Source organism: Hyla sarda, chromosome 12, assembly GCF_029499605.1.
Source record: "Hyla sarda isolate aHylSar1 chromosome 12, aHylSar1.hap1, whole genome shotgun sequence".
Taxonomy (NCBI): domain Eukaryota; kingdom Metazoa; phylum Chordata; class Amphibia; order Anura; family Hylidae; genus Hyla; species Hyla sarda.
In genome coordinates, this window is record NC_079200.1 from 43,753,420 (window position 1) to 43,772,264 (window position 18,845).

The 18,845-nt window shown below is 44.3% G+C and overlaps 1 protein-coding gene across 5 annotated transcripts in view; it reads right to left on the reverse strand.

The window, feature by feature from the left end:
• Nucleotides 1-18,845, reverse strand: part of TANC2 (tetratricopeptide repeat, ankyrin repeat and coiled-coil containing 2) — a 532,732-nt gene that overhangs the window by 292,392 nt on the left and 221,495 nt on the right. For all 5 annotated transcript variants that reach the window (XM_056548533.1, XM_056548535.1, XM_056548534.1 and 2 more), the window contains one exon: nt 12,908-13,007. In XM_056548533.1, the coding sequence (XP_056404508.1) occupies nt 12,908-12,974 (67 nt within the window). In that variant the 5' untranslated portion in view covers nt 12,975-13,007. The remainder of the gene's footprint in view (nt 1-12,907; nt 13,008-18,845) is intronic.

The window sequence follows — 18,845 nt, forward strand, 5'->3', positions numbered from 1 at the left end:
GTAGACAGACCTCACTGGTGTATCATGGGTCTGTCAGGTTCTGATTCAAATTCTGTCAGACCCAATTACAGCAATGTGAATAGAGACTAACTGTTGTCTATGATTAAAGGAAATCTGTCAGTAGTATCACCCGCACTAAAACTGTCACACAGGCTTGTAGTGCGGGTGATGCTGATCAAAACGATACTCACGGCGTCCAGATTCGCCCAGCCATTCCGCCACAATTCGCTTTTTACTTTTTATGCAAATGAGGGCCTTGGGGAATGTTGACGTCATCTTCGCCAGGCGGGTGCTCCACCCGGCTCATCAATATTGATAACCCCCCTCCCTGTTCTTGCGCCCCGTGTTAGTGTATGGCGCATGCGCCGTACACTAACACGGGGCGCAAGAGAAGGGAAGGAATCGGCACATGCGCCGCACACTAACACGGGCGCAAGAGAAGGGAAGGAATCGGCACATGCGCCGCACACTAACACGGGGCGCAAAAGCAGGGTTATGACTATTTATGAGCCGGGCGGGCGAAGATTACGTCAGTGTGTCCCTAGCTCGGTCCGGAGCTCCACCCCTGCCCCAAGGCCCTCATTTGCATAAAAATAAAAAAGCGAATTCCGGCGGAACGGCTGGGCAAATCTAGACGCCGTGAGTATCATTTTGATCAGCATCACCCAACACTACAAGCCTGTGTGACGGATTTAGTGCGCTGACACTGCGGACATCTAAGGGTCTAACATGTCGTCAAGGGGAAACTATAGGGGGTGCAGAGGTAGCAGTCACATCAGGGCCCTGAAGACAGCTCTGCCACATAGGAAAACACCAATATTATAAATGACACATGGTAGAACTGTGGCACAATATTATGCCTCTGCGTGTCGTAAATATATTTTAAAAGGTAGAGAATACTTCGAACTAAAGGCCCCTTTACACAGGCGATTATGACTATCATTTTCTATTATTGCCCTGTGTAACAGACCCAGAGATCAGATGAAAAACAAACTCACTCATCGGCTCTTCACATCTTTAATGTGGGCATAAAAAAACAATGTTGGCAGCGTATCGTCTGCGTAAACAGGAGATGTGTTACCGACAATAGTGAATGACCACACAAACAATCCAGTGATCCGCTTGGCATTCATCCCAACAATTGCCCCATGTAAAATGTCCTTATAAGGAGCTTTGACTTGTATATAGTCAATGGGCACTGGTATTGGTCTGCCCATCTACAAGGACCCTAACTCTAAACACTTGATTTAATGTTGCTAATAATAAAAACGGTTCAAAGAAATATTGATCTTTTGCGCCACTTATTGACCTCTGTACTGAATTTTGCAGTTGTTTTCACCCAACCACTTCCTTATATTGTGTAGGACAGTGTTTTCCAACCAGGGTGACTCCAGATGTTGCAAAACTACAACTAACAGCAGGGTTTGAAGCAGGAAACACACTCATAACCCGCTCACATGAAAGTACTCTATGGGTATGTTCACACTGCGGAATCCCCGCGGAATTCCGCGAGCAAAAGTCTGCATAGTGAACGGTAGCATCTGTGTGAAAGGGTCTTCCGCGAGACCCGTTCACACTGTGGAATTTCAGCGGCTGACTATTCCACCACTGAAATTGTTCCGCGCTAAGAATGAACATGTTCATTCTTTGTGCGGAAGTCTTCGAGCACTGCATAGCAGTCAATGGTGACGGCGCAGTGCCGCGCGGTCCTACCACCGCCGCCGGCTGCCAGGCTCAATCTCCATAGTGTGAACATACCCTAAGGCTATGTTAACAAGGCATAATTTCCAAGCGGTATTCGGCAACAATATTTCACTCAGAAATTCCGCAGCAATTCTGCTGCATTGTGCACACGGCGGAATTTCCCGATTCCATCGTCCTCAGAAAGAATAGACATGTCTATTCTCTCTGCAGATTCCGCTCGGAAATGCATTTCCATCTATGAAGACTGCACGTTTCCAAGCATTTCCAGCACCACTGGAACATTCAAATGTGTGGAATATCCGGTCATGTTTTCCGGGCAGACATTCCGCAAGTTTTTTTAGCCGGCTGAACATGTCCTAAGGCTACGTTCACATGTTGTGGCTGCAATGTGACTAAAACATCTATGATTTGAAAGTGAACAGGTATTTCATGTTGTCTTCAACCCAGGGGCGGACACAGACAGCAGAGGGCCCCTGTGCAAAGAATGTGCCTGGGCCCCCCCCCCCCCAGCACTGTGCCCCCTCATGTACCTAGACCCCACCGGAGGGCCTCCACTTACCCCGCGCATGTAGTGTCGCCACTTGCCTTGTCCACCACAGGTGGATGGAACGGCTCCTGAGGTGGGCTCCGGGTGGCCCCTGTCCCTCTGTGTGCGGCCCAGTGAGTACTCCCCCGGGTCAGCCTGACCCGTATCTAGCTTGGAGGCAGAGGGCAGTGCTCCCCTTTACATTCACACCCCTGGACTTAGCACGACACCCCTTGGCACCCCCTGGTTCCTTTGCTCCTTAGTGATAGAAGTGACTTACAGGCAGGGCCAGACTGGGACCAAAAATAGGCTCAGGCATTTTAAAATAAACAGCCCATTTTTATGGTGGGGGTCTGACTCATGGGACCCCCACCAATCACCTTGGTTCTAGTGGCTCCCCAGATGTTGGAAAGCTGCAACTCCCATGATGTCTGAAGTGACTACAGCTGATGGGACAGTCAGGAGACTACACAATGATATCAGTGACTACAGCTCTGATGGGACAGTTCGGAAAATACACAATGATATCACTGACCTGAGTGACGTCTTCTCTGTTGTCTTTACTTTTCTTCTTCCTCTGGTCCAGACACCAGGATTTCTTCCATCTTCTCTGCAGAGTCTGACACCTGGACATCATTGGTTCCTTAATTTGTCAGTAGATCCTCATCCTCTGTATGATGACAATAATCATTATAACCTTGCCAAATACTGTACCCCCTGAATATAATACTGCCAACCACTGTACCCCTGAATATAATACTGACAACCACTGTACCCCCGAATATAATACTGCCAAATACTGTACCCCTGAATATAATACTGCCAACCACTGTACTCTATTAATATAATACTGCCAATCACTATACACCACTGAATCACCCCATACACCTCACGCACTCCATCCTCAGTCTCCTCATCACCCCATACACCCCACGCACTCCATCCTCAGTCTCCTCATCACCCCATACACCCCACGCAACCCATCCTCAGTCTCCTCATCTCCCCCATACACCCCACGCACCCCTTCCTCAGTCTTATCCCCCCATACACCCCACACAACCCATCCTCAGTGTAATCATCACCCCCATACACCCCATCCTCAGTCTCATCACCCCATACACCCCACACACTTCATCCTCGGTCTCCTCATCACCCCATGCACTCCATCCTCAGTCTCCTCATCACCCCATATACCCCACGCAACCCATCCTCAGTCTCCTCATCTCCCCCATACACCCCACGCACCCCTTCCTCAGTCTTATCCCCCCATACACCCCACACAACCCATCCTCAGTCTAATCATCACCCCCATACACCCCATGCACTCCATCCTCAGTCTCCTAATCACCCCATGCACTCCATCCTCAGTCTCCTAATCACCCCATGCACTCCATCCTCAGTCTCCTCATCACCCCCATACACCCCATGCACTCCATCCTCAGTCTCCTCATCACCCCATATACCTTAAGCACCTCATCATTATTACACAGCTGACACCCCCCCCAGTCCTTCTCATCAACATTAAACCCCCTAATCACTACACCCCTGACCCCCCTTCTGGTCCTCCTTATCAACACTACGCTCTCCCAGACCCCCAATCCTCCTTATCATTACACCACCAACCTCTTCAACATCCCTCCTGTCCTCTTCATCATCATTACAATCCCCCCCCTCCCCAACCCCCCACCGCCCTGCACCCGACCGTCGCTCTCCTCACCTTATCTGCTCAGTGATGCGGCTGTGAGGCGGGAGGGTTTGCTGCTCCTGTCGCTTCTGCCGGGGTCAGAGGTCATGACACGTGATGTCAGAGGCTTGGAACAGATGTGCGTGCCTGCGCGGGGCACGTCTGTTCCCATCAGCCCCTGGCCTGTCCTCTCGCCCGGCCGGTTTAAAGGTAAATTACTGCTGTCAGCGGCAGGTCTGGGACCTGTTGCTGCAGCATTTAGTATGAAGTACTGGCAGGGGGCCCTGCAGGGGCCCAGGCTGTGACCTGGGCCACTAGGTGGGCCACTGAAAACGCTGGGCCCCTGTGCAGCCGAACCGGCTGAACAAGTGATATGTCCGCCCCTGCTTCAACCAGAAGCGCTTTGATTAGCAGGGTTTCCCAACCAGGACGACCCCAGCTGTTGCATGCTGGGAATTGTAGTTCTGCAACTGGTTGGAGAACACTGGTGTTGGCGGAGAATCCAAAGCAGCAACAAAATTTATAAACATATTTCACATTGTCCTCAACTAGAAGCGTTGTGATTGTCAGGGCAGTGTTTTCCAACCAGGGTGACCCCAGCTGTTGCCAAACTACAACTCCCAGCATGCCCGGACTGCCAACGGCTGTCCGGGCATGCTGGGAATTGTAGTTTTGCAAATGCGTGGAAACCACTGGTGAAGGAGGAGAATCCAAAGCAGCAAAATATTTACTTATGACAGAACTATCTTTCAAAATATTTCTTCTATAAATACCGTATTTTGGATTCTTTTTCTACATATTAAAACACAAAACAACAATTGTAGGACTTTAGACCAGTCCCTCACATGTAAGCAATGTACGTCTAGGTATGCAGAGCAACAGAAACGTAATAACACACAGTGATGGAGTGGAAAGCATCAATGCCAGTACCCATAAGAGCGAGAACAAGAAACATGACAAGTTTTAAGAATCTCCACAGCTCCGCTCAGGGAAATTTCCATCATGTCCCTCATTAACAATTATGTGTGAACAGTCAGGACATGAAGCCTCTCCTATTAATCATAGACTGCTCATTATTAGGGGACAGCTGTGCCATGGAAAAAGGAAAATGTATAGTTATACCGAAAAAAAAAAAAAAAGTGTCATTTGTTGTTCCCGATCAGATGCCAGACACGAATATGTTGTCTGGGCTATTGAACATGAAAGCAGTGACAAATTGGCAAGAATCCTTATAAAATTAGTCCCCATGACTAGGTAATCTAAAGTGGCAGTGTGCTGCCTTCTAATGGAGACTAAGGGGAATTCACAAGATTCATTTTCTAAAACACAATTCATTACTCTGCTTTTATGGAGAACAGAATATATTTGAAGGTTTTTTTCTTTTCTTTTGTTTTCAGTACATTGCAGTCAATTTACAATTATATTACGTATATATGCAGTCATCTCATGAAATTTTTCTAGAAAATGTAGTATTTCTCCCAGAAAAGGATTGCAGTAACACATGTTTTGCTATACACATGTTTATTCCCTTTGTGTGTATTGGAACTAAACCAAAATAGGGAGGAAAAAAGGCAAATTGGACATAATGTCACACCAAACTCCAAAAATGGTCTGGACAAAATTATTGGCACCCATAACTTATTATTTGGTTGCACACCCTTTAGAAAAAAATAACTGAAATCAGTTGCTTCCTATAACCATCAATAAGTTCTTACACCTCTCAGCCGGAATGTTGGACCACTCTTCCTTTGCAAACTGCTCCAGGTCTCTCTTATTGGAAGGCGCCTTTCCCCAACAGCAATTTTAAGATCTCTCCACAGGTGTTCAATGGGATTTAGATCTGGACTCATTGCTGCCACTTCAGAACTCTCCAGCGCTTTGTTGCCATCCATTTCTGGGTGCTTTTTGATGTATGTTTGGTGTTATTGTCATGCTAGAAGACCCAAGATTTCGGACGCAAACCCAGCTTTCTGACACTGGGCTGTACAGTGCGACCCAAAATCCATTGGTAATCCTCAGATTTCATGATGCCTTGCACACATTCAACTCACCCAGTGCCAGAGGCAGCAAAACAAGCCCAAAACATCATTGAACCTCCACCATATTTCACTGTAGGTACTGTGTTCTTTTCTTTGTAGGCCTCATTCCGTTTTTGGTAAACCGTAGAATGATGTGCTTTACCAAAAAGCTCTATCTTGGTTTCATCTGTCCACAAGACATTTTCCCAGAAGGATTTTGGTTACTCAAGTTCATTTTGGCAAAATGTAGTCTTGCTTTTTTTTATGTCTCTGTGTCAGCAGTGATATCCTCCTGGGTCTCCTGCCATAGCGTTTCATTTCATTTAAATGTCGATGGATAGTTTGCACTGACACTGATGCTCCCTGAGCCTGCAGGACAGCTTGATTATCTTTGGAACTTGTTTGGGGCTGCTTATCCACCATCTGGACTATCCTGCGTTGACACCTTTCTTTTATTTTTATTTTCTGTCCAAGCCCAGGGAGATTAGCTACAGTGCCATGAGTTGCAAACTTCTTGATAATGTTGCGCACTGTGGACAAAGGTGAATCTAGATCTCTGGAGATGGACTTGTAACCTTGAGATTGTTGCTATTTTTCCACAATTTTGGTTCACAAGTCCTCAAACAGTTCTCATCTCCGCTTTCTGTTTTCAATGCTTAGTGTGGCACACAGAGACACAATGCAAAGACTAAGTGAACTTCTCTCCTTTTTATCTGTTTTCAGGTGTGATTTTTATATTGCCTACACCTGTTTCTTGCCCAAGGTAAGTTTAAAAGAGCATCACATGCTTGAAACAATCTTATTTTTCAACAATTTTGAAAGAGAGCCAATACATTTTGTCCAGCCCATTTTTGGAGTTTGGTGTGACATTGTGTCCAATTTGCTTTTTTTCCTCCCTTTTTCGGTTTAGTTCCAATACAAACAAAGGGAATAAACGTGTATAGCAAAATGTGTTACTGCAATCCATTTTTTGTGAGAAATACTTCATTTTCTTGAAAAATTTCAGGGGTGCCAACATTTACAGCCATGACTGTAGCTACTAATGCCACATTCACCAGATGTAATAAAAAAAATAAAAGCACTATGAAGAAATTGCCAGAATAAATATTATTTAGATTTTATCATGATTGATAATTTTTGGAGACGTATTTGTTAGTCCCCTATATAAACCAGAGTGGAATGACACTAACAATGAGGGTCTCTAAAGCCAGATTGGTCGACGGGCCGACTACAATTTGAAAGTTGCTGTTAGCTGATCATCCCCATTCAATAATACAATCGTCGAAGTATAAGTTTGTACTGGGCAGGTCTGTTTTGCTAATTCCAGGCACAGAACTCAAAACTAAGGGCCGTTTAAACGTGCCGACGGGACTCGTGTGCTGAGCCTTAATAATCCTGCAGCCCTTTAAATTCATCTTACTTGATGTGTAAGTGAAGATGATTATTTTATTGGCTGCACCAAAAATGTGATCAAACAACAAACAAGTGTTTGCTCATTCGTCAGCTGATCGCTGGCCAATTATCGGAAACAAGTGTTCTTAAGAACGCTCATTCACATGGTAGTACGCAACTGTAAAAAAAAAAAGCCTTAACACACAAAAGTGCAAAAAAAAGCCTTCAATTTTTTTTTTATTATTATGATTTGGTTTCAATGGTCCTGCAGACCCCAACACACTGACCGGCACCGCTGCCTTCTAAGGTACCCCCTTGCTCACCAGAATGTCCCCTGCTTTCTCCGGCAGCTGCCTTCATGGAACACCACCCTACGGGCAGCCAACACCCATGCATTGCGTCTTTTTCTACTCCTGACCAGCCACGAGGGGCCTCCAAAGGTGACAATGCCTGCTGCTGCAGCTTCACCATTAACTGAGGTAGCAGGCAGCCAGGTTCTTTCCTCCATTATCCTATTATCCTCTAAGGCCAGTCCACCTCAGTCCTCTACTGCCACTGCCTCCTGAATACCACCTTAAATCTCTGGCAGCAGAAAAGGAAAAGCTCATAACCCTCGACATACAAAAAGCGCTGGAGGCCACCATGCACTCCACGCTGCTGCAAATCCAGTCTAAAGTGGGCAGTGCACCCATGCAGCCAGATTGGATGAGGCGGAAAAGCGTATTATAAATCTGAAAGAAGAAAGTAGCTGATTATCCATGCACCTGATGAAGGCAGAGACAGATCTGATCTATGTCAGCGAAAAACTGGAGAATTTGAAGAATTGCACATGCAGCAATAATTTGCATCTGTGAGGGTCAGACATCCATATTAAGTAAAACAGGTGCATGGTCTGCGCCCCGCTCCTGGCCCGTGTTCAGCTCTCAGGTGCACAGTAACACACACCCGAGGTAAGTTATCCTCAAATTCCCTGACTACAATGACAAGGTGAACATGCACCGTGCCCAAGCACACCTCGCTGGTAGAGTTCTGCAATTTAAGAATATTTATATGTTAACATTTCTCTGCTGATGTGGCTAAGCGCTGCCATGCTTTCAGGAAAAAATAGCACAGAGCTCTACAAAGCAAAAAAGCTCTTTCAGATACAATATCCTGCCATTCTGAAAGTATACAGTTTTAATGGGCCTTTTTCTTTCTTTTCCAGCTTCGTCTCCAGCTTCTGCTGAAACATCGCTTCCACCCTGCTATCGCATACACATAGGTTGTCAGTCTCATCTGGTGAGCATTTTATCTCTCCGATGGATGACAGGGCATCAGCACCCCGACCACCAATGTCAGAGATGAACACGCCCTTTCTTCTGTAGATCATAAAAATGCTGCAGATCTGTCATGAGATGCCGTAGGAGCAGAAGCAGCCGAAGGATTTGAAGGTTTCTATTGCCCTGTTTATAGGACATTACTGTGGTCATTAATACCTCATGAGGGGAACATCTGATGTGGATTTAAAGAAGGGGAATGGGGAGCTCAGAGTGTCATTTCCTTTGAGAGTAGTATTTCCTATGGGACATTTCTGTTACACAGCCCTGTCAACCATGTTACCTCACATGCCTGTTGGAACCATGGCCTCTTCACATGGGTGACTATATTAGTGTCTTTTGGCCTATTTTCCATATTCTTTTTCTCCCAGTCATCTTTCTTCGCTCTGTGTTTTTCTGTTTTTATTCTTTCTTTTCCCGTTTCCATGGCCCCCAGTCTCCTGGTCTTACATTGACTATTTTTTGGTCAGCTTCCTGTTAGGCAGACGACTGCAAAACAGTGGACATCCAGGCTTACAGGTACAGATTTTTTGGTTTCTGACCTACTTGACAAGGACGAAAAGCTGAATGAGATATGCACACCCTTTGTTGAGAGATGGCAAAAGTGGCTCTCAGGGGTAAAATACTCTCATACTGCACCACAAAGAAGCATAAGACCTTGGATGGCTATTCTAAGGTGAGTATATGCATTATCGGAAGCATACTCCCACTTTGTGGACCCACACTGACACAAGGGCAAGAGTCTATTTTTTAGACCACTCTTTCAGCAAGTTACTAAGGCTGACCAACTCCTGGCCATTCTGCTAACCTGTGCCTGTGCTAGCTCTTTGAGATTTTATTGGAGTTGTCAGGAATGATCATCATTCCATCAATGGGATTTCAAGTGACTACTATCTTTACTCATCTTCCTTTACAGGTAAGGGCAGAAGTTTTATGAATGGTCTGTCTTCTGAATGGTCTGTCATTGCCCACTCTGTTGGATGAACAAGGACTGGTGCTGAATGCTGATGTCACTTTGGAGAAGGTGAGAGACACCATCAAATCTCTGTGTAATGGAAAGGCGCTGGCACCAGATGGTTATCCAGGTGACTTTTACAAGCTCCTTTGTGTGCAAAGAACGCGTTATTTTGATAAGATTTTTACAGAGGCTTCCCATCAGCTGCTGCTAAAGTGGCTCGTAGTAAAATCCTTCTAAAGCGGGGGAAGGACCTCATGGACCTAGGGTCCTGCAGCACCAGATCCTGCTCTTTTAACACTAAATTTAACGCTAGACTGGCTAAGACTAGTGTAAGACAAATTTGGGGTCACTGGAAGCTTCAGTTCCTTGCTGTAAGGTCTGTATAAGGACCTCACAGGCAGGATCTACAGTATACTCCGGGAATTCTCTTTAAACCTCTTACCTTGGCTACACGGCAGGGTTGTTCCCCTGTCGCCTTTCCTCTGGGTTCTTCTGATCTATTCACAGGTATCCAGGTAGGAAGTGAAGCTATCAATGTTTGCCGATTACGTCTTCCCATTTCATAGCAATCTAGGTCAGCATGTTCCACGAGTCCTGTACTTCCTTTCCTATTTTTGTTTTTTTTCAACCTACAAGGTAAACGCATCCAAAAGCATGTTACTGTCCCTCATGAATAAGGAGGAACTCAAGTGTCTCTTTCTCGGTGCATTCAGTGTGGTGCAGTATGAGAGTATCTTGCCCCTGAGAACCACTTCTGCCATCTCTCAGCAAAGGGTGTGGTTATCCGATTGATATGCCAAGTCTTTGTATTCTGTTCAGCTAGACTTGGACTTGATGCAAGTAGATCACATGAATACTAGATGACACAATAGGTCCATGTCTGAGAAAGGTTTCCAAAGCTCTGCTATAGCTTGCTTTTCAGAATAGTTTCCTCTAAATTGACCTAAATACACTTTTCCGGACACTGGAGAGGTGGACGGGCGACTAGAAGATTTCCGCCTCTATTCTGTCAGGCTGGGTGGAGGCACACAGGTATGTAATCTACGAACTTTGGAGGGAAACATATTTTATACTGGTCCATATGGCTTTATATGGTTTTAATAGTCTCTCTTTTGCAAATTTTTCAAAAATAGGATAATGCACTGTCCTAAGTGCAAATCGGTGCTCATAAATCTATTCCATGGTGTCTGTAAATGTACACATTTGTTTGCCTATTTGAATGTAGTTTGCTACCAACTGGAACATTAACCTCAAATGTAGAAAGCCATGGTGTATCATAAGCTCCGACACCCCAAAATGATTTGGTGAGGGATGATAGGATACCCCAAACACTCCATATTGTGCTCCTGGTAGCACTTTGCTGCCTCTTTGCTAATTGGCCCTCTGACACTGTCCTAGCTTTGCCCGTGCTTGTTCCCCAATTTTAGGAGTGGACAGGTTGGATGAGGTGAGACACAACAACTCAAACACAGAGATTTTTTCTGATGTGGTGTTCTTTTTATTCTTACACGTTTTAAGGTTCAGGAGATTGCTGACATTGTCTGTCCTTTCCACGATACAAAGTGGTATAAGTTCTTTGATCTTTTTTTCTTTAGTGGGCAGACTCCGTTTTTGGTTCCTGCTCGACACAGGCCAGTTTTTGTTCTCTTTAAATTTTTGCAATGTAACTCATATTCATAGTGCCATATAGTTAGATAAATGTGTGCATTTTATATTATCACATTGCTTGTTTAGCTATGGCACAAATATATCACAAAAAAAAACTACTAAAAATCTTTCATCATATGCATCATACATTCTAAATTATATAGCTTTTTTTAATTTATTTTTTATAGGGGAGGCGTATAGAGGAACCTAATCTACATGTAATCTTAACACTTTATCAAAACATGCCCCATCCACAAGGTCAAAGACAGACAGGGTTACAGAGTATAACTAAAATGGACAGGATATATTTACATCAAAAATAAGGGCTGATGTGTCATACTAGGAAGTCCAATGAAATGACACACAATCTTAAAGGAGGTGTCTGGTTTAAATAAACTATATTTTAATGCTATCTTAGGGTGAACAGTGGTCTCAAATTCAAGACCATTATCTATTAGTCAGAGTGGCTACAAAGAGCATCTCTCTCTTTTTTGGAGAATAGGTACATCCACAAATTACAGCTTATTTAAAAGAGAAATTTGCAATGCTTAAAATTCCCTTGTGGTAACCCTGTAGTGAAACTGAACACTTGCTACCTGGTTTCCCCACAGATATCTGCCATTTTTATTACTAGTTTTCATACTGAAGGCAATTGACAGTTTTCCTAGAGCTTGGTTCCAAAAAGAGCAGAAACTGGTTGCTATGATGCCTCTCAGAAGAGGAGATCCTGCTCACTGATATCGCTATAGCACGCTTTAAGACTTTATAAAGCAGTATGGAGCAGTGAAAGCTAGATGCCTTAGCACCGTCTATGCCTCAGTTTCTTGTCAGCAGCCAAAAGTCAGTTAGTAATCAAAGTGTCTGCTTTGCTTCTCAAGATAGATTTAGCAGTGAATTGAGTGTTGAATTGAAGCATAACTTTGTAAAACTAGCCAAATAATGGCAAAATAGCTGTAAGACTCAGGGACACAGAAGTAATGTTTAAACAGGAATTCACACTAAGGCATAAACACAAAAATAAATCATACTGATTATACAGATCTCTTCCATGTCTATACAGGTGGCTTACTACCAGCCACCAAACACAACAGTCAACAAATATGTTACTCAGACAGGTTACAATGTCCCCCCTTTGAGTTTGCAAACCTCCAGATTCAAACTCTCACCACTACCAAGGGTGCAGGTTTCTCACAGCATCACTTGCATAGTGACTGTCACCTAGTTTTACAGCCCAGTGATAAGCTGTTTTTAGCACCTGTGCTGATATTTGCTAGTCTGAAAAACTATCAAACTTACCTTTCATCCCATTAAAATCTCGGACCAATAACAGGACTACCAAAATTCCCCAGCAAGTTGTCTTGCCAGGGATTTACAGATTTCTGGATTTCCCATATCTCACCCAGCTTTCTCTGGATGAGGTAAGCGCTTTCTGAAACCTGATATTGACATATGACAAGTTCCTTCGGGAAATAGTGATCCACAATGACCATTCCTGTCAAAGTCTCACAATGTATATGACTAGTGCAGCAAACAGATGGAGGGGAAAAAAGGAGAAACAAGCATTTTTCTTTGATAATCTTGTAATACTGATTCAATTAAAGTTCATTGAATGTTCAGCACCTATATAAGCGAGGGGGGGGGGGAGAGACAAATAGTTCTTACCGCTAGACCGATTTTTCCTGTTGGATTTTCCGCCACTGAGAAGCATCTTCAGACTGTTACGGAACATGTCTGCGCTACTAGTCTCACGTCAGGTAGGAATCTAAAATATAAGAGACTTCTTGTCAAAATGTATATATGATGGAGAATGTTCAGGTTACACAACTACCCACAGTTTATTAAATAAATAACTAGATGAATAATTTATGTGTATGTTTTACAGCTTAAAGATTCTTTAAAGACCAGCTGATTGAGAAGATCCTGCTGTTGACGGCCCCCAGAATCAGTTCTTATATGGCTCAGAATATAAAAGAATCCTGAAACAATACAAAGTAAAAACAAAACCTAAGATGTTTGCTCCGAGCCTAGTCGTGTGCCTGTAAGGTGTAATTACATAGCCTTTCCTCTCTGAAATGTGAACATTAATAGAGGGATCAATTACACAGTTATCCCTGCCAGTCACTCCTCTCGTATGCTGTAAAAGAAGGATTAAGTGGAACACTTTAGAATTAGGGACTATTTCACTACTGTTCTGCCTCCCTTGGACGCAACTCTGTAGTCTCAATGCCAGAGCTTAAAATGAACACACAGCAAGGGTAACAGGATCACCGTTTTAGCCCAATGAGACACGTTTAATCCCTTCTGACAGGAAATGACACCATACACAGGTGAATAACTCATGTCCCAACCAAATCTGCTATTTCCTTCTGTGGAATCCTGGCCTTTAGTAATAGAAGATCTTATGAGTCTACAAAATCAGAATCCACAAAGCTCAGGGCGAACAAAAATACTACTTTGGGAGAAATGCATGGAAAGAGATTGTTAAAGGGGTATTCCAGGATTTTTTTTATTTGACCATGCTACAGGGGCTATAAAGTTAGTGTAGTTCATAATATAGTGTCTGTACCTGTGTGTGACGGTTTTCTCCCAATTCTTCAGTGATTTTGACTCCAATATTTATTTTTAACAGCATACAAAATGACTGTTGTCTCAGATTTTTCCCAGCTTGCAATGTGGCCGAGACCTGACTCACTAGTCAGCTGATGACAGGGAGCCTGTCTGCTTCAATGGGTGGAGGGATCAATCTGCAACAGCTGTAGGCACCCTGATTGAAAACCACACTGATTTGAATGGATGAAGCTCATTTATGTTTCACTGGGTGGGGTGGCTGATGTGTGGGAGGGAGGAAGATGGAATTGTGGGATTTGTAGTAAAAAAAAAAAAAGAAAAGTCAAACAGGAAATACTAGTTCACAAAAAGCTAGCCACAGTGTTTTGGGGATAAATGGCTATGTTGTGAGATTACCATGACGAACACAGATCCTTCCTAAGCATGTCCATTACCGTCTGCCAGGTACATACTAAAATCGCCTTATGGTGGAGAACCCCTTTAATTCACAACCCATAAACAGAAAAATACAGTGGAACAACGTTGTTGTAGACATGGCGGAAAGCTTTCCAGTATCTGATAACATTCACCGCAAAGCATGCTGGTCTTGGATACCCATCAAAATAATAAATATCTAAAAAAGAAATCTGTCAACTGACAATTTGATGGGCACTTCAGTAATCAACAGTCTTCATGTCTTTAGCCGCATTTGTATCTTAAAATATAATGCAACAGATGCGGCACGACAATGACTCGGATTTGTGTGCGCAGCAGGCAAAAGCACAATTTGTTTTTACTAAGAAGAAAAACCCAGGACACTGCAGTTAATTGTAGAGCTTGTGGGCCATGGAAGAACATCCTGTCAGGAACAAACCACTAAAATGATCATTTGTTGAAAAACACTGCAGAGAGCCATCTGAAGCCGAGCCCCACTTCCATATTGTTCTCCGCTTATTCACATGTGGTATTCGGCACCATCACAATCTATTTTCACATCATATTGCATCAGGCAGCCTGTAACTTCCCTAAAACATTAACAACTATTAGAATGTATAGCTCCACAACAGATGTTCAAATACGTCATACTAGAGTGGGAGGAACTGGAACAAAAAGAAGCAGAAGAAAATACTGTAGACCTCGTTCCCATATAGCATTAGTGGTGCTCCAGGTCCCATTTTGTCTCCTTGGTCCTACACAGTCATTATATCCATGCTCAGGGAATACGATTTATCATTGACTACCTTTGTCTCCTCCTTGCCCTCATATATATAGAACTGAATCAGTTTATAGTTGTGTTTGTGTTGAATGTGTTCTACATAGTCCTAATAGGATAGATAGCGCAAAATATTTATTACAACTGGAAGTTCAATGATACTATACAATGCATTGGGACCATTGGATCTCAATAATAGGAATGATTTGAGCTGCTTTATTACAAGGAGTATTCCAATTTAAATTACTTATCCCCTTATCCACAGGACAGACTGCACTCCCTCCCCGTGATCTCAAGAACGGCCCCTTGAATCCTTTGTTTTGAATATAGCAGTAGGTTGGCACGTGTGCCCTGCTCTATTCAATATCTATGGAGCCACCAGAGATAGCTAAGTACAGTGCTTGGCTATCTCTAAGGGCTTAAGACACACTGAATGGAGCATGTGCCAAGCAGCCACTCTATTCAAAACAAAGGAGTAGGACACCATTCTGGACATTGTGAGGAGAATTAGTTTAAAAGGGGTACTCCAGTGGAAAACTATTTTATTTTTTTTAAATCAACTGGTGCCAGAAAGTTAAACAGATTTGTAAATTACCTTTAAGCCACTAGAGAGGGAGAGAGCACACCGTGCAGCTTAAACATGCAGATATACGATACCGCTGGTATACACAGGCAGCCTCCGGACCCGATAAGTAACAACGCAGCACCTGCGGGGTGCACACACTAGATGAAGTATCAAACAATACAATGAAAGAGAGTAGCGTGCACTCACCGCGGGTAAACAGCTGCAGGCCCGAGGTCCGGGATCACCACGACATAGACTGAGACGGTAAGGGGCACTCAGAGGCTACGCCGGCTGTTTCGGACGTAGGAACGTCCTTCTTCCGGCCTGGAGGCCGGAAGAAGGACGTTCCTACGTCCGAAACAGCCGGCGTAGCCTCTGAGGGCCCCTTACAGTCTCTGCCGCGGTGATCCCGGACCTCGGGCCTGCAGCTGTTTTCCCGCGGTGAGTGCACGCTACTCTCTTTCATTGTAAGATTTGTAAATTACTTCTATTAAAAAATCTTAATCCTTCCAGTACTTATTAGCTGCTGAATACTTCAGAGGAAATTATTTTCTTTTTGGAACACAGAGCTCTCTGCTGATATCACGAGCACAGTGCTCTCTGTTGACATCTCTGTCCATTTTAGGAACTGTCCAGAGCAGCATATGTTTGCCATGGGGATTTTTTCCTGCTCTGGACGGTTCTTAAAATGGACAGAGATGTCAGCAGAGAGCACTGTGCTCGTGATGTCAGCAGAGAGCTCTGTGTTCCAAAAATATAATAATTTCCTCTGTAGTATTCTGCAGCTAATAAGTACTGGAAGGATTAAGATTTTTTAATAGAAGTAATTTACAAATCTGTTTAACTTTCTGGCACCAGTTGATTTAAAAAAAAAAATAAAGTTTTCCACCAGAGCACCCCTTTAATGGTGATTATTTTTTCCATGTAGCATCTGACTGCTTGATCATTTAGCAGGTGTGTGTGTCTGTGCAGGTGAATGAGTGCCGCAGACTTTCTTTATTGATATGGATATTGCTCATTTCAAGGGAAGCCTGTTGGTCCCCTTTGCAGAGTGTCCTGGTTCTTAACTTATTTAAATTTTCAATTACCAGATGGAATTACAAATGACAAAGTACAAACAAGTTTAAAGAACAAGAGCACTCCCGCTCCCAATTTATTTATTTCCAGGTGGAATAACAGCGGATTCGCACAACAAAACGTTCAAACAACAACAGAAGCGCTCCTGTTATTCTTCCCTGATTCCTATAGAAAATACTATTATAGAGCACTGGTTGACCAGATCCACATGTGGCGGAATATTTACACCACGGAACTCATAAGAAATCTGTGGCTATACAGAAGCAAAACACAAGTAAATTTTACATTGCCAGTTTCCGCCCTGTGCATTGAAGGGGTGCAGTCTGCAAGGCTAATATGTGACGTTTCCAACAACATTAGAAAATTCACTGCATACTATGATTTTGTTTTTCAGTACCAGTATCCATGTGGATAGCTTTTCATAATCCCATGAATTTGGACCCAGCCTTTATATACAATGACCCTATATCAGGGGCGGATTGACAGGTCGGGCACTGCCCGAGGGCCCGGGTCTGTGGGGGGACACCCACGGCAAGACTTGCTGTTTCACAAGATCAGGGAGAATGCCAGCTGGATACATACAGACCTACAGCAGCCATGTTCCCCGATCTTCCTGCAGTTAGTGCAGGAGTATAGCAAGGGGGGGGACATGTGGCCTGGGGGCAGATAGGATGGAGAGAGGGGGCATCATTGTACCTTACTTGTGGGCAGGAACTTTTCCTTCACGATTTGGAGAATGCTTAAGGACCTGAGTCACATGACCCGCAGGTTCTTAAGCCTTTACTGCAGAGAGGAAGAAGACAGAGAGAAAAAGTCAGGTGTGTCTGCATTTACTACTCACTGCTTGTACACCATGTCTTATCCTCCAGTCACCTTCAAAGCTGCACTCCATTTTCTGCAGTTACATCATATCTTATCCTTTTGTCACCTCCAGAGCTGCACTCACTATTTTGTTGTTACATCATGCCTTATCCTCCAGTCACCGCCAGAGCTGCACTCACTATTTTGTTGTTACATCATGCCTTATCCTCCAGTCACCTCCAGAGCTGCACTCACTATTTTGCTGTTATACCATGCCTTATCCTCCAGTCACCTCCAGAGCTGCAGCCACTATTCTGCTGTTACAAAATGTCTTATCCTTCAGTCACTTTCATACCAGCACTCACTATTCTGCTCTTGGATCATATTTTATACTCTAGTCACCTCCAGAGCTGCACTCACTATTCTGCTGTTACACCATACCTTATCCCACAGCCACCTCAAGAGCTGCACTCACTATTCTACTCTTGTATCATATTTTATACACTAGTCACCTCCAAAGCTGCACTCACTACTCTGCTGTCTTATACAGTAGTCACCTCCAGAGCTGCATCAGCTGTCTGGGGGAGTGTAATTGCTGTAATTACACTCCTATCCCTCTCAGGGGGGAAGGGGGCCTGTCTGCCCCAGGTGCCACCTGCTGGGGTGTGCCATCTCACAATTCACTGCTATGTAACTTACAGGCTGTAAGTAAGTCGTACTGTACTGTACTCGGACAATCACAAGCTGTACTCACTGCTGTGCTGCCTACATGTACAGCCTGTACTCACTGCTGTGCTGCCTACATGTACAGCCTGTACTCACTGCTGTGCTGCCTACATGTACAGCCTGTACTCACTGCTGTGCTGCCTACATGTACAGCCTGTACTCACTGCTGTGCTGCCTACATGTACAGCCTGTACTCACTGCTGTGCTGCCTACATGTACAGCCTGTACTCACTGCTGTGCTGCCTACATGTACAGCCTGTACTCACTGCTGTGCTGCCTACATGTACAGCCTGTACTCACTGCTGTGCTGCCTACATGTACAGCCTGTACTCACTGCTGTGCTGCCTACATGTACAGCCTGTACTCACTACTGTGCTGCCTACATGTACAGCCTGTACTCACTGCTGTGCTGCCTACATGTACAGCCTGTACTCCCTGCTGTGCTGCCTACATGTACAGCCTGTACTCACTACTGTGCTGCCTACATGTACAGCCTGTACTCACTGCTGTGCTGCCTACATGTACAGCCTGTACTCACTGCTGTGCTGCCTACATGTACAGCCTGTACTCACTGCTGTGCTGCCTACATGTACAGCCTGTACTCACTACTGTGCTGCCTACATGTACAGCCTGTACTCACTGCTGTGCTGCCTACATGTACAGCCTGTACT